We start from the raw sequence: 12,699 nt of genomic DNA, 5'->3' as shown, positions 1-12,699 counted from the left end.
TATGTTGCCGTGCACGCCATTAGGAAAATAAAATGGCCACAGGAAAATAATTAAATGAAACCCCTGGTCAATCAGTGCGATTTTATCGCATCTGGAAGGGAAGGGAGGGGATTTTAGATAAGATGGATGGATTTCGTCGCCGTAACAAACTAGAGTAACGACTTGCTAGTACGTTGCCGAAAAGATCGCGACCAACTAACACATGAACCAACTCGATCTTCTTCCCCGGCCCCTCTTCATAAACAGACAGAGAGTCCAGTAGACGGGCACAACCTCCATCCTCTTCTTCTTCCTCCCCCTCCCCCTCCCCCTCAGCCTCAGCCTATTACTATTAGTATATACTGCTAGCTACCTAGCTAGGTAGAGCGGCGGCGGGGCAGCACTAGCCAGCTACGGCGAGCGGTTGCTGCCGCTGCCGCTGCCCTATTCTAATCTCAAGCCTCTGCCGCAGTTGCCGCCATCAATCATCATATCCGGCACCGTCGGCGGAGAATTAAAGGGGCCGTGTTAGTGGGGAGGGGGAGGGGGAGAGGATCGATTCCATTCGGTTCTCTTTTTTTCTTCTTCTTCAGAAGATTGAATTCAAAGGAGGAAGGCATTAATAACAAACCCAAAAGGAAGTCCCGGCTGCCTTTCTGATGGATGTGAGTGCGGATTCTTCTTTTCTTCCTTCCTCCCTCCTTTTCCAGTAGTAGATTACATAGATAGCCCGGCGCACACAACGAACGAACCTATTCTGCTACAGAATCGGATGAATAGACTGATGCCTTTATTCTGACATGACATGGATTGATCGCTTCAATAATACAAATTACTAATTATCATTATCATGGAAGTAGTAGTTATTGGATTAATGTTTCCCGGAAAGGTTACTTGTATTATTATTGCTAATAGTACTAATATTGCTGTTATTATTATTGTTATCATTACTAATTAGTACTATTTTTATTATTTTTCACAAAGTGTGCTGTGGATGTGTATATTAATATAAATATGCATGTTTTTTTATAGATGTGGAATGAAAATGGGAAATTAATCAAGTTTTTCCTCTCTTAGAGAAGAAAGAAAATCCCCAATTTCACTTGTCGCATGCTACTTTTGTGACGTTTGCCGCTCCCTATTTATAGGTCACCAAGCAGCAGCAGCAACAGCACGACGAGGAAGCCCTCTCCGACTCTTCTCCTCTCGCTTCTTCTTCCTGGGCGTCAACCTCTTCCTCCCCTTGCTTGCCTGGTTCAGGGGACAGGGCGCCGCTGCTGCCCTGCAAGATGGCCGACGATGAAAAGGGTGACAGGCTCGATGTTTCTGAGGATACCGCGCACCAGATTAGCGTTGGTAATCATTTCTACCCTATCTTTTCTCCATGATAACAACAAGGATAGCTCACCAAACTGGTTGTCGACTATGTGAATCTGATACTCCCCCTGCATCTTAATCACTCTGTTGCCATCAACTCAAATGCTTATCAGTTATATGTTCTGCTATCAAAATAATAGCATGTCAACCCAACTGAATTCTGTAACGCTCCAAGTTTTTTTTTTACATTCATCATACTTTGATCATGGAAATACATAATTTTTCGGTGATGCCTCGTCTCACTGCTTCCACTGATCTGGGTTCAAAACCTTAAAATGTTATGCACACTAATCGTTTTCTTGTGAATGCAGTTCTTGTATCTGTGACTACTTAACTAATGAAAGATTCTGATCGTTTTCAGATCCTTGGTATCAAGTTGGATTTGTCCTGACAACAGGGGTCAATAGTGCGTATGTTCTAGGATACTCTGGGTCGATTATGGTCCCTTTGGGCTGGATTGGTGGAACATGCGGGTTGATCCTGGCTGCTGCAATCTCGATGTATGCAAATGCTCTGCTTGGTCGCCTCCATGAAATTGGTGGGAAACGCCATATTAGATACAGAGATCTTGCTGGACATATATATGGTACATATTCATACACTCTATCCCCACATTCTAATGAGATAGACATAACGTTTCATAAACTGGAGTTTGCTCTATTTGTTTTCAAGGACACCCATATGTCCTAGTTGTAGAGTCCATGTTGTGGTTGTCGAGGCCTTGGGTCAAATATACATAGTACCTCGTTCTAATCCACTTGTTTGCCATTTGGGCACCACTTCCCTTTTAACCGCTCCAGTTGGGATTTGTTTTATCTGGATGAAATTCAAATGCAATTTCTTTATCCCAACATAATTACTTTATACCTTTATTTTGGTGACTACAGGAAGAAAAATGTATGCGCTTACATGGGCTCTACAATATATTAATCTTTTCATGATCAACACCGGTTTTATCATCTTAGCTGGCCAAGCACTGAAGGTACGATAGCGTAATCACTATCACCTAACTTATGTTCGTGTGAAAACCAATCTGGTTAAAATATCTGGATACAATGCTGGGAATCCATCTGTTGAATTTATTTCCAGGGTATCGTTAAATTGTTGATCTTATTCTGAACAAACATACTTGTGTGATGTTTTATCCTCCCAAGGCTTATTTGTGATGTGATGATTTCTTCTCTTCAGGCAATATATGTACTCTTTAGAGATGACGGACTTCTCAAACTTCCCTACTGCATAGCATTATCTGGGTTTGTCTGTGCTCTTTTTGCATTTGGAATTCCTTATCTATCTGCTCTCCGAATTTGGTTGGGATTCTCCACTGTTTTCAGTCTCATCTATATTGTGATAGCATTTGTGCTGTCGCTTAGAGATGGTATTACCCTTTGGCGCCTTGTTCAGCTCTCTTGGCATATTTTATGCCATATAATTTCGTGTGCATTCTAATTGTTGCTATACTATAAATATGCTTGAGGTTTCTTCAATATGACAGTTTGTTTCATCACTTAATTTTTTCAAGGCATAACAGCACCTGCAAAGGATTATAGTATTCCTGGATCACAGTCAACTAGAGTCTTCACTACGATAGGTGCTGTAGCAAATCTTGTATTTGCGTACAACACTGGAATGCTACCAGAAATTCAGGTGAGTCTTTGTAGTAGCACAGAAGGCTACTGACTAGTTTATGTGCCATCAAATTACCTTATGTGACTCAAACACATTGCAGGCAACCATAAGGCCTCCTGTGGTCAAGAACATGGAGAAAGCTCTCTGGTTCCAATTCACTGTTGGTTCGTTGCCTCTGTATGCTGTGACCTTTATGGGATACTGGGCTTACGGATCGTCAACCTCGAGTTATCTACTAAATAGCGTCCATGGCCCAGCTTGGATAAAAGTTGTGGCAAATTTCTCGGCCTTTCTTCAGACTGTCATAGCATTACATGTAGGTCTACCTTCTTACTTCATAGTCAAAAAAGCAATCCATCTCAAAGTTGATGATTTCCTCGTGCTGAACTAACATCTGAGTTTCTTTTCTAGATATTTGCAAGCCCAATGTATGAGTACCTGGACACAAGATTTGGCAGCGGACACGGTGGGCCTTTTGCAATCCACAATGTTGTTTTCAGAATTGGTGTGAGAGGAGGTTACCTGACGGTGAACACGTTGGTGGCTGCGATGCTGCCGTTCCTTGGCGACTTCATGAGCCTGACCGGCGCCCTGAGCACCTTCCCCCTCACGTTTGTTCTTGCAAACCACATGTACCTGATGGTGAAGGGCCCCAAACTTTCTGCCTTTCAGAAAGGTTGGCACTGGCTGAATGTTGTTGGGTTCAGCTTGTTGTCGGTCACGGCCGCAGTCGCTGCGCTCAGGCTTATCATGCTTGATTCCAGTACTTACCACTTATTTGCTGATATGTGAGGCCAATTTCAAGTCAGCTCTAGATTTTCATATATTATAGTATGGGTTAGGTCAGTAGAGTGTTTGACACGCTCATCATTGATATAAAATAGCATCAGTCAACGAAGTATTCCTGTATGTGTGGCTACCTAAACATTGCCTGAAAGTCTGAAATATCTACTATTTGTGTAAGCTTTTGTCAGCACCGCTACATTGGATTGGACATGGGCGAGGCGCAGCAAGGAAAGCCTCAGCTGAAGGAAAAGGCTCCGACTGCCCCAAGCTGTTTCGGCCTTAGGTGTGCGTTAAGTTACCGAGCCTTGGGGCTGGGTGTGTGTGGGGGTCAGACCAGTGCGGTCTACCGAGAGTTGTCGGGCGGAGTTATAAGCTCTGGTTTTCTTTTCAAAGTTATAGCCTCTGTTTTTTTCCTACAAGAAAGACGCTTTATATTACTTATTAAAATATTTAAGCATTAAACCCGCGGAAATTGCTTTTGGCTCCCGAGCTCCATGGAGGCTTTTAAATTCAAACTTCAGATTTCATGAAAATTCGTATTTTAATATTTCAAAAATTCTGAAAAATACATTAGATAGATGAAGGCATAATACACAATTGTGTAAATTTTCAGAACAAAATACGTTGAAGTGAGGGCTGTGAAAAAAAGACAAATCTGAAACTTTTTAACACATGTTACTGTTCATCATTTCAGATCATGAATTTGTCTTTTTTGTACACGTCGCGTTTCAAAGTATTTCGACCTGAAATTTTACACACGCACGAATCACATCCTTGTTTAGTTGTATAATTGTTTTCAGATTTTTTGAAACTAAAATTTTGAATTTTGATTTGTTTCAAAAATTCCGGCCTCCATGGAGGCCGAGCTCCAAAACGCCATTCTCTTACACTCGATCTGTGCATAATTAAGATGCACATAGACAAACAAGGTCCTCTCACACAAAATAAAAATAAAAAGGCGAAATGCAAACAAACATGTAGAATATAACGTCTAAAGCGGAGGGGGTTCAATCCTAAGATCATGTTGCCACCCATGTTGGGTAAAAATATCCCTTGCTGTAGCCTTCAATCGTGTACACACCTCCATAAACAGGTCTTAATTCATCATATGTTGTAGAGAGGACCATAAACGAAAAGTCCTGGTACATCTGTAGATAACCTGCAACATAGAAGTACTTTTATTTAAAAAAACTTATCATTTCCACATAGCCAAAACGATAAAATAACGACAAGTGCTCATGCCTTGAGAAGAGTTCTAAACCCGTGATCAATCCCATGTAACCAGTTGCCAAATTTATTAGCAAACACTATAGGGAGGATACAATCGATAAGCTATTTGGATGACTCACCATATAGAACGAGTTCTAAACCTGTGATCAATCCCATGTAACCGTATTAGCAACACTATAGGGAGGATACAATCCAAAAGCTATTTGGATGACTAACCATATAGAACGAGCCAATTTACATTGGAAAAATAAATGTTTTATTGTCTCATCATGGTGACAAAAGACACATTGCGGACTTCCATGCCAATTTCTCTTAATAAGATTAACTTTAGTAAGAATGACTCCACGACGAAGATACCATGCAAAAAATATATTATTAAGAGGTATCTTCATCTTCCAAATCTTCTTTTATTATCAACTGGCACATGAGACTGGATTAATGCTCTATACATAGATTCACTCAGAATTGTCCATCCTAATGGAGGTTCCATCGGAATACATCACACACATGTGACAATTGCATCGTGGACAACCGCTGGAGCAGGATGTTCCACAATTGCAGTCTAGGTCCAGTTAAATCTCTTTTGGACTCACATTCTGCTGAAATTATACCATTACCGCAACGATAGTATCACCCTTGTGGTACACAATGTTGTATAGAGCCGGATATTGTTCCCGGAGTGTGGCATTTCCTAGCCACTTGTCTTCAAAGAATCTACTTTTCGAGCCGTCCCTAATCGAGAAGGATCCATAGAAGAAGAAATATTTCTTCATAGCCATTAAACCCTAAAAGGATCGATATGGTTGACTAGGGGGGGGGGGATAGGCAACTAATAAATTTTAAACTTTTCTTCATATGCAACTAAGTGAGCAACCTATATGATGCTAACAACAACAATAATAAGCCAGAAGTAAATACAAGTAAAGGTAAGAAATAACCACAAGTGGAACCGATGAAGACGAGGATGTGTTTTCGAAGTTCCTTCCCTTTGAGGGGAAGTATGTCTCTGTTGGAGCGGTGTGGAGGCACAATGCTCCCCAAGATGCCACTAAGGCCATTGTATTCTCCTGAGACCCTCACACAATGCGAGGTGCCGCGATTCCACTAAGTGGTGCCCTTCAAGGCGGCGACCTAACCTTTACAAACAAGGTTGGGGCAATCTCCACAACTTAATTGGAGGCTCCCAACAAGACCACGAAGCTTCACCACAATGGAATATGGCTTCGAGGTGACCTCAACCGTCTAGGGTGCTCAAACATCCAAGAGTAACAAGATCCGCAAGGGATTAGTGGGGGGAATCAAATTTCTCTTGGTGAAAGTGTAGATCTAGGCCCTCTCAACCAAACCCTAGAATATCAACAAGTTTTGTTGGTTAGGAGAGATAGGGCTAAAATAGAGCTTGGAGCAACAATGGAGCTTTGACGGAAAAAGGTGAGTCTCCATGGGGAAGAAGACCCACTTATATAGTGGAGGAACAAATTGACCGTTTTCTGCCCAAGAACTGTGCAGGAGCGGTAGTACCGCTCAGAGGAGCGGTACTTCTTCTTACACGGAAGAAGCGAGTCGAGCAACAAAACAGACAAGAAAAGAGGAGCGGAAGTTCTGCTGGAGCGGTACTACCGCTCCGGTCAGTGGTACTACCGCTCATCTCAGATAGAGAAGAAACAGAGCAGAAGTACCGCTCAAGGCGGTACTTCCGCTACAAACTTCCGCTCAGAAACAATTGCTAAACAGAGTCAAAATATCGGGAAAGTTAAGCGAAAGTTGGGGCGAAAGTAGGGAGCGGCAGTACCGCGCAACATGTACTACCGCCCGACTCTGAGCGGTACTTCCGCTCACCAAACAATTTCTAAACAGAACCGAAATATCGGGAAAGTTAAGCAGAAGTTAGGACGAAAGTAGGGAGCGGGCGGTACTACCACCCTACTCCAAGCGGTACTTCCACTTACTAACCAGCAAGATGATAGCTCCAAAGAGATGAGAAGGAAAGGTGGTGACAGATGTGTACGTGAATGATTCTCCCAACTTTTCCAACTACGGACGCCGTCTTGATGGTACGGACTATCCTATGACTCAGGTCCACCAACACTAAATCATACAAAGCACTTCGTCTTCTCGTTAACATCCGAGGGGAAGAATAACCGTCTCGTGCCACCTGAAAACATCCGAAAGCTCAAGGCACACGATTAGTCCGAAAAGGTGTTGTCATCAACCATCAAAACAACTTAGGGAAGATTATGCTCTTACAATCTCCCCCTTTTTGGTGGGTTGATGACACTACAAGAATGTAAGGGAAAGGTTAGGCAAACCCACTACGAACAAAATGTAGACGGGTTCCCCCTAGATGTGTGCTCTATTTGAATATGCTTTTGGAATGCAAAGAGCACACATTAGGATCAATAATCCCCTTATATTTTATAGACAAGGCTATATGCTTGCGTGAACAGAACAAGAGTAAAACAAGTAAGCAAGTATATGAGACATGGGATCTCATAACATAGAGATAATAGACATAATAGGATAGACATGGTAGCATATGTCTTACACCATACATAAGTTCACATGATTCTTGGACAAACATAAACCAAAGCAAACGATGGACGAGTTCACGAGGTGGAGAAAACACGTGCAAATAAACACACTCGTAACTCAGCAAGGCAAATCCCTAACTCACCCCCTTTGGCATCGAGACACCAAAAAAGGACAAAGAGAACGAAAAGCGAGAGAAGGTGATTGTAACGCCCAAGATGCGACCCTATCCTTAATTTTGCATGAGGGCCTCGTCAGGGATAGAAGCGCATCTCGTCGTTTCGCAAGAATGGATATCATTACAAGTACATGTACTGAAAATATGAGATATATGGAATTGGCTTACACTCGCCAGAAGCTACATCAGAGTATCATCAGTACATTACATAAACATCACGAAGAAGAATAGGGTCCGACTACAGACGAAAACAAACGAGAAAAGAACGACGTCCATCCTTGCTATCCCAGGCTGCCGGCCTGGAACCCATCCTAGATCAATGAAGAAGAAGAAAAAGAAACTCCAAATGAACAATCATCGCGCTCCGTCAAAGTAACCTTTACCTGTACCTGCAACTGGTGTTGTAGTAATCTGTGAGCCACAGGGGACTCAGCAATCTCATTTCCAAAGGTATCAAGACTAGAAAAGCTTAATAGGTGAGGTATGGTTAAGTGGTGAGGTTGCAGCAAGCGACTAAGCATTTATTTGGTGGCTAACTTAGGAGTACAAGAATAAAGAGGGGGAATATCTATGCGTAGCGGACGTGAACTACTGATGATCAAATGAATGATCCTGAACACCTACTTACGTCAAACTTAACCCGACCGTGTCCTCGATCGGAGAAGGAACTCGCGAAAGAGACAGTCACGGTTACGCACTCAGTTGGCATATTTTAATTAAGTTAACTTCAAGTTATCTAGAACCAGTGTTAAACAAAGTTTCCATGTTGCCACATAACCGCGGGCACGACTTTCCGAAAGATTTAACCCTACAAGGGTGCTCCAACTAGTCCATCACAAATTACCACAAGCCACATAGAAATCCTCGATCACGAAACTCGCAATCTCATCGGATTCCTTAGTGGAAAACCTCAACTCTGAGATTACCCAAAGCATCATAGGAATCCCGATGCACAAGATATCTCGTAAAAGGTAAAACTAATCCAGTAAGGCCGCCCGACGTGTCGACGATCCCGATAGGAGCCGCGTATCTCGTTCTCACGGCACGACGGATTGTCCAAACTTCCGGTAGGCCAATCACAGAGTTGCCTCTGGTAGCCACCGGTGGTTGACAGGTTGGACCAACACTCACGCGGAGCACTGGCCCGGGGGTTGATTAATTACTCCGCGGGTGCCGGCGGGTCCCTATGCATTTATTAGTTATAAGGAAAATGTAAAACCAAAGTTGGGCCTTGCCAGACCAGTTTTAATCTAAGACGAATTATCAAGGGGGTCCCCATAACAACCCCGATCGTGTTAGGAGCGCTCAATTATGGATCATAACACGGGTAGCCGAAACTAAGGGGGCAAAGGTGGAACAAAACACCGGGCTAGAAAGGCCGAGCCTTCCACCTTTTACCTAGTATATAGGTGCATTAAATTAAATAGCATTAATAGGGTGATATAACAAGGAACCCATGTAATCACATGGAAGCAACTGCACCTGCAACTAGAAACACTATCATATGGTTAAGCAAGCAATAACATAGCCAATCAGTGGTTTGCTAGGTTGTGAACAGGTTGAAGGTTTTCATGGCAATGTTGAGAGGCTGATATTTAACAGGTGGTAGGCAGCGAGACAATAACTGTTGGTGAATACTCACAACATATGCCATGGGTAGGCTAAAGTCGGTGAGAACCGAAGGGACAAAGGTGGGTGCTGGGAACGAGGTTGGTACACGCATGGGACGCACGATGTACCCAGGTTCAGGGCTCTCCGTAGAGATAATACCCCTAATCCTGCTGGTGTGTTTGGTGTATGGGAACAGAGTACAATGTTGCTCCTGGAGCTGTGTTGGGAGGAGGAAGAGGGGAGTAGCCGACTCGTCTCTACCTCGCTCTCTGTTGGTTGGTGAGTGTGTAGTGTTGAATGACTGGCAAGTGATCCACCCCTCTGCATGGGGGGCGACCGGGGGGTTTTATAGGCGAACCCGCCGGCCTACAATATGGATAAAGGGTACAAGCGTGGGACCCGGCTGGCTGCTTCGCCGGCTGGCCAGGGGCCCACAAGGGTCTTGTCTTGTCGATGAGGGGCCCGCCGGCTTTATGGTCTCGATTACCTGTGGGACCCGCCGGCTGGCCAATGGGGCTCCCGCGTAAGGTTGATGCTGAGCACGCGCTGTACGTCAAGCATCGCCCCGCGAGATTCTTCATGGACAGGCAGCACGACCGCCTCCACTGTTCCCCACGCCGAGTGCAGTAATGGAGTGGGAGTGTGACGGTCCGACACTATGCTAGGTGATGGATTAGAGCCGGGGTAGGTCAGCGGCGTGGCCGCCGACGCTCGTACCTGCCGGGCGCCCTGATCTTGTACCTTTGCTGACGCGTAGCTACCTTTAATCGTGAGGTCTCTTCCTGACCTACGATCTGATGTGACTTGTGATCCTCAGCCGGCTAGCCTGCTTGGTCAGCCGGCTAGAGGGTGGCCGCCTCCTCCCTAGTCCGGCTGGCGGGACCAGGCGGGCTCTGAAGGGGAGGCCGCCTGCATTCCAGCCGGCAGGGGCTGCATGGCCGGCCAGAAAGGTGGCCGCCTCGTCTTCTAGCCGGCAGGCGATGCCTAGCCGGTCAGAAGACTTGGGCCTTGGGAATGTCCATATCTTCATGTCCATTGGGCCGGAAATGAAGGAACAGGCTTGATGAGCCTACCCCGGGGTTATCCCCCCGACAGTAGTCCCCGAAGCTGGCGAGGTGTGCCGCCTGCTGGCTGGCGGCCTCACCGGCTTGTTGGTTTGTCTTGATATTTTGGCTGTTGTTTGCGGCGAAGGACGCCGGCTTCGGAGCCGGGTAGCTTCGAAGCGACGCCTCGGTCCAGTCGTAACTGGCCCGGAGAACGCCATGTGCCAGGCCCCGCCTGGCGTAATGATAGCGATTAATGTTGACGGGACCGGGCCTGGGCCTTGGGTCCCGCCACGACGCCCCTTGGCCTTCGTGCGGGAGATCCTCTGCGGATTTACTCCGCGACGGTTGGGCTTAGGGGGGCGTTACAGCCCGTAATACACGGAATTAATGGGGCCCGGTGCGCACCGGATCCCCTCCCCACGACGCTTTGTGGGGGTTTAAATGGGACGCGAGGGTTTCGAGGAGGGCATTCGCCCCCTCTTCTCGCCCTGCTCCGTGCTTTCTTCCCCCTTCCGTCCTGAGAAGAAGAGCTCGCGCCCTTCGTCTCCTTCTTCGCCGTCGAGGCCTCCGCCGACTGCTTCGATTTCTCGCCACCCGCAGCCATGGCCGGTGGATCTTCTTCGAAGAATTCGTCGGCGCAGGGGGCCTAGCTGGGCAGCGATGTCGACAAGGAGCTCATCGATGCGCTCCGTCATCATCGACTACTACCCCCGGCCAGCCAAGTGTCGGTGCGCCTTCCTAGCTCCGAGGCCTCTCGCGCACCTGTCGCGGGAGAGGTTGTGGTCTTCGCCGAGCATTTCTACCGGGGTTTCGGGCTCCCGGCTAGCTCTTTCTTTGCCGAGTGGCTCCAGTTCTTCGGCCTGCAGCCGCATCATCTGGCGCCGAACGCCATACTGCAGCCGGCCGCCTTCGTGGTCCTATGCGAGGGCTTCGTGGGGATCGAGCCTCGCGTCGATCTGTGGCGCAGCTTGTTCTTCTTCAAGCAGCAATGCATCGCCATGGAGAAATCCAAAGTGGAGAAGCTCAAGGGGCCGCACCCCATGACGCCGTGCGGGGCCGCGTTGGTGCATCACCGCCCGAAGTTTGGCTTCCCCCAGATGCCTTTGCAAGACTCTGTCAAGCATTGGCAGAAGGGGTTCTTCTACGTGAGGAGCACCGACCCGGCCCAGGACGCCCTCAACATGCCCCCATTCGCCATCGCCCCTCCGACGCGGCAGAACTGGGACGCGAAGACTCCCAAGCCACATCCTGAGGTGGCGCTTATTTGCGCCCACCTCGATATCTTGAGGGAGAGCGACCTCCTCGGCCGCGACCTTCTCGCCACCATGGTGGTCTGTCGGATCCTGCCTCTGCAGAGGCGGCCGCATCTGGTCTGCTAGATGAGCGGCCGGCTTGATTCATGCCGGTTGTCCACCAAGAGGTTCACCCCGGGCGCTGTAGCGCGATGGGTGAACCCGATCTCCACCGCCCGCATGGATGAGGGCGGGGAATGGACATGGGGGATGTCCCCGTTCAACCGGGCTCATCCGCCTCCGATTGTAGCCTTACTCCCTTCTTTTCTGTCGTTTTGTTTTGAAGCCGGTGGCGTTTGATGAGCCTGGTTGAATTCCTTTCTTGTAGATGTTCAAGACCCTGTAGGGGTCCCCCCGTTAGCCTGCTCCTGACATGGAGGCGTCCGGCACCTCCGAGATGGAGGATGAGGATGCGATGGAGCCCCGGTCAGACTCCTCCGCCGGCTCGGGAGATCCCCTGGAGTCGGAAGGGACCGAGCCGTCTGGTGAGTACCCGCGGCACGCCCTAGCAGACTGGACGGACAACGATGAGGAAGCCTCATTCTGCTCTGATGCAGCCTTCGAGGGAGACTCCGACGAGGTGGAGGAGGTCACCGGCCCACTACCGTCGCGTGGCCGGCGGCAAGGTGGCGGAGCGACCGCTGCTGACAAGGCAACCGGTAAGAAGGGCAAGGGTGCCACAGCTTCCCGGCCGGCCTCTAAGCGACCGGCGTCGGGTCCCCCAGCCGGGCAGCGAGCAGACGGTGCCAAGAGGCGCCGTGGCGGTGGCTGGAGGCAGGTCCCGGTAGTTGCAGGGTATGGTTTCCTCCTCCTCTCCCTTCCATATTTTGAGATGAATTTTGTTCCTGAGAAGCTTGGCTTGACAGGGAGGCGGAGGATGCGGATGAAGACACCGCCTCCGCGGCCGAGCGGGCCGGCTGGGCAGCGGCCGATGCTGCCGATAGGGAGCTGGAGATAGAGTCCAAGCGCCGGTGGGACACGACTGCGGGGAAGGCCGCCGTGGGTCATCCTTGCCCTAGCCGGGTTGAGAGGCCAGCGGAAA

The 12,699-nt window shown here is 47.9% G+C and overlaps 1 protein-coding gene across 1 annotated transcript; it reads left to right on the top strand.

Moving 5' to 3' along the window:
- The first annotated feature begins 232 nt into the window (after window positions 1-232).
- Window positions 233-3,948, top strand: LOC123426394 (probable proline transporter 2). The gene is made up of 8 exons (XM_045110226.1): window positions 233-644; window positions 1,128-1,335; window positions 1,718-1,942; window positions 2,244-2,338; window positions 2,545-2,734; window positions 2,879-3,003; window positions 3,086-3,301; window positions 3,397-3,948. Exons 1-8 carry the CDS (start codon window positions 639-641, stop codon window positions 3,775-3,777), a joined length of 1,446 nt encoding a protein of 481 aa, XP_044966161.1. The 5' UTR covers window positions 233-638; the 3' UTR covers window positions 3,778-3,948.
- The last annotated feature ends 8,751 nt before the right edge of the window (window positions 3,949-12,699 follow it).

Source organism: Hordeum vulgare, chromosome 2H, assembly GCF_904849725.1.
Source record: "Hordeum vulgare subsp. vulgare chromosome 2H, MorexV3_pseudomolecules_assembly, whole genome shotgun sequence".
NCBI lineage: Eukaryota > Viridiplantae > Streptophyta > Magnoliopsida > Poales > Poaceae > Hordeum > Hordeum vulgare.
Note: the sequence above shows the minus strand (reverse complement) of the source record. Positions and strands in the feature narration are given on the sequence as shown.

What these genes read in the sequence shown, in the direction of transcription:
- LOC123426394 (XM_045110226.1), top strand. An exon ending in TGTGCTGTCGCTTAGAGATG is followed by an intron (nt 2,735 to 2,878) that starts GTATTACCCTTT and finishes AATTTTTTCAAG; the next exon opens with GCATAACAGCACCTGCAAAG. An exon ending in AGACTGTCATAGCATTACAT is followed by an intron (nt 3,302 to 3,396) that starts GTAGGTCTACCT and finishes TTTCTTTTCTAG; the next exon opens with ATATTTGCAAGCCCAATGTA.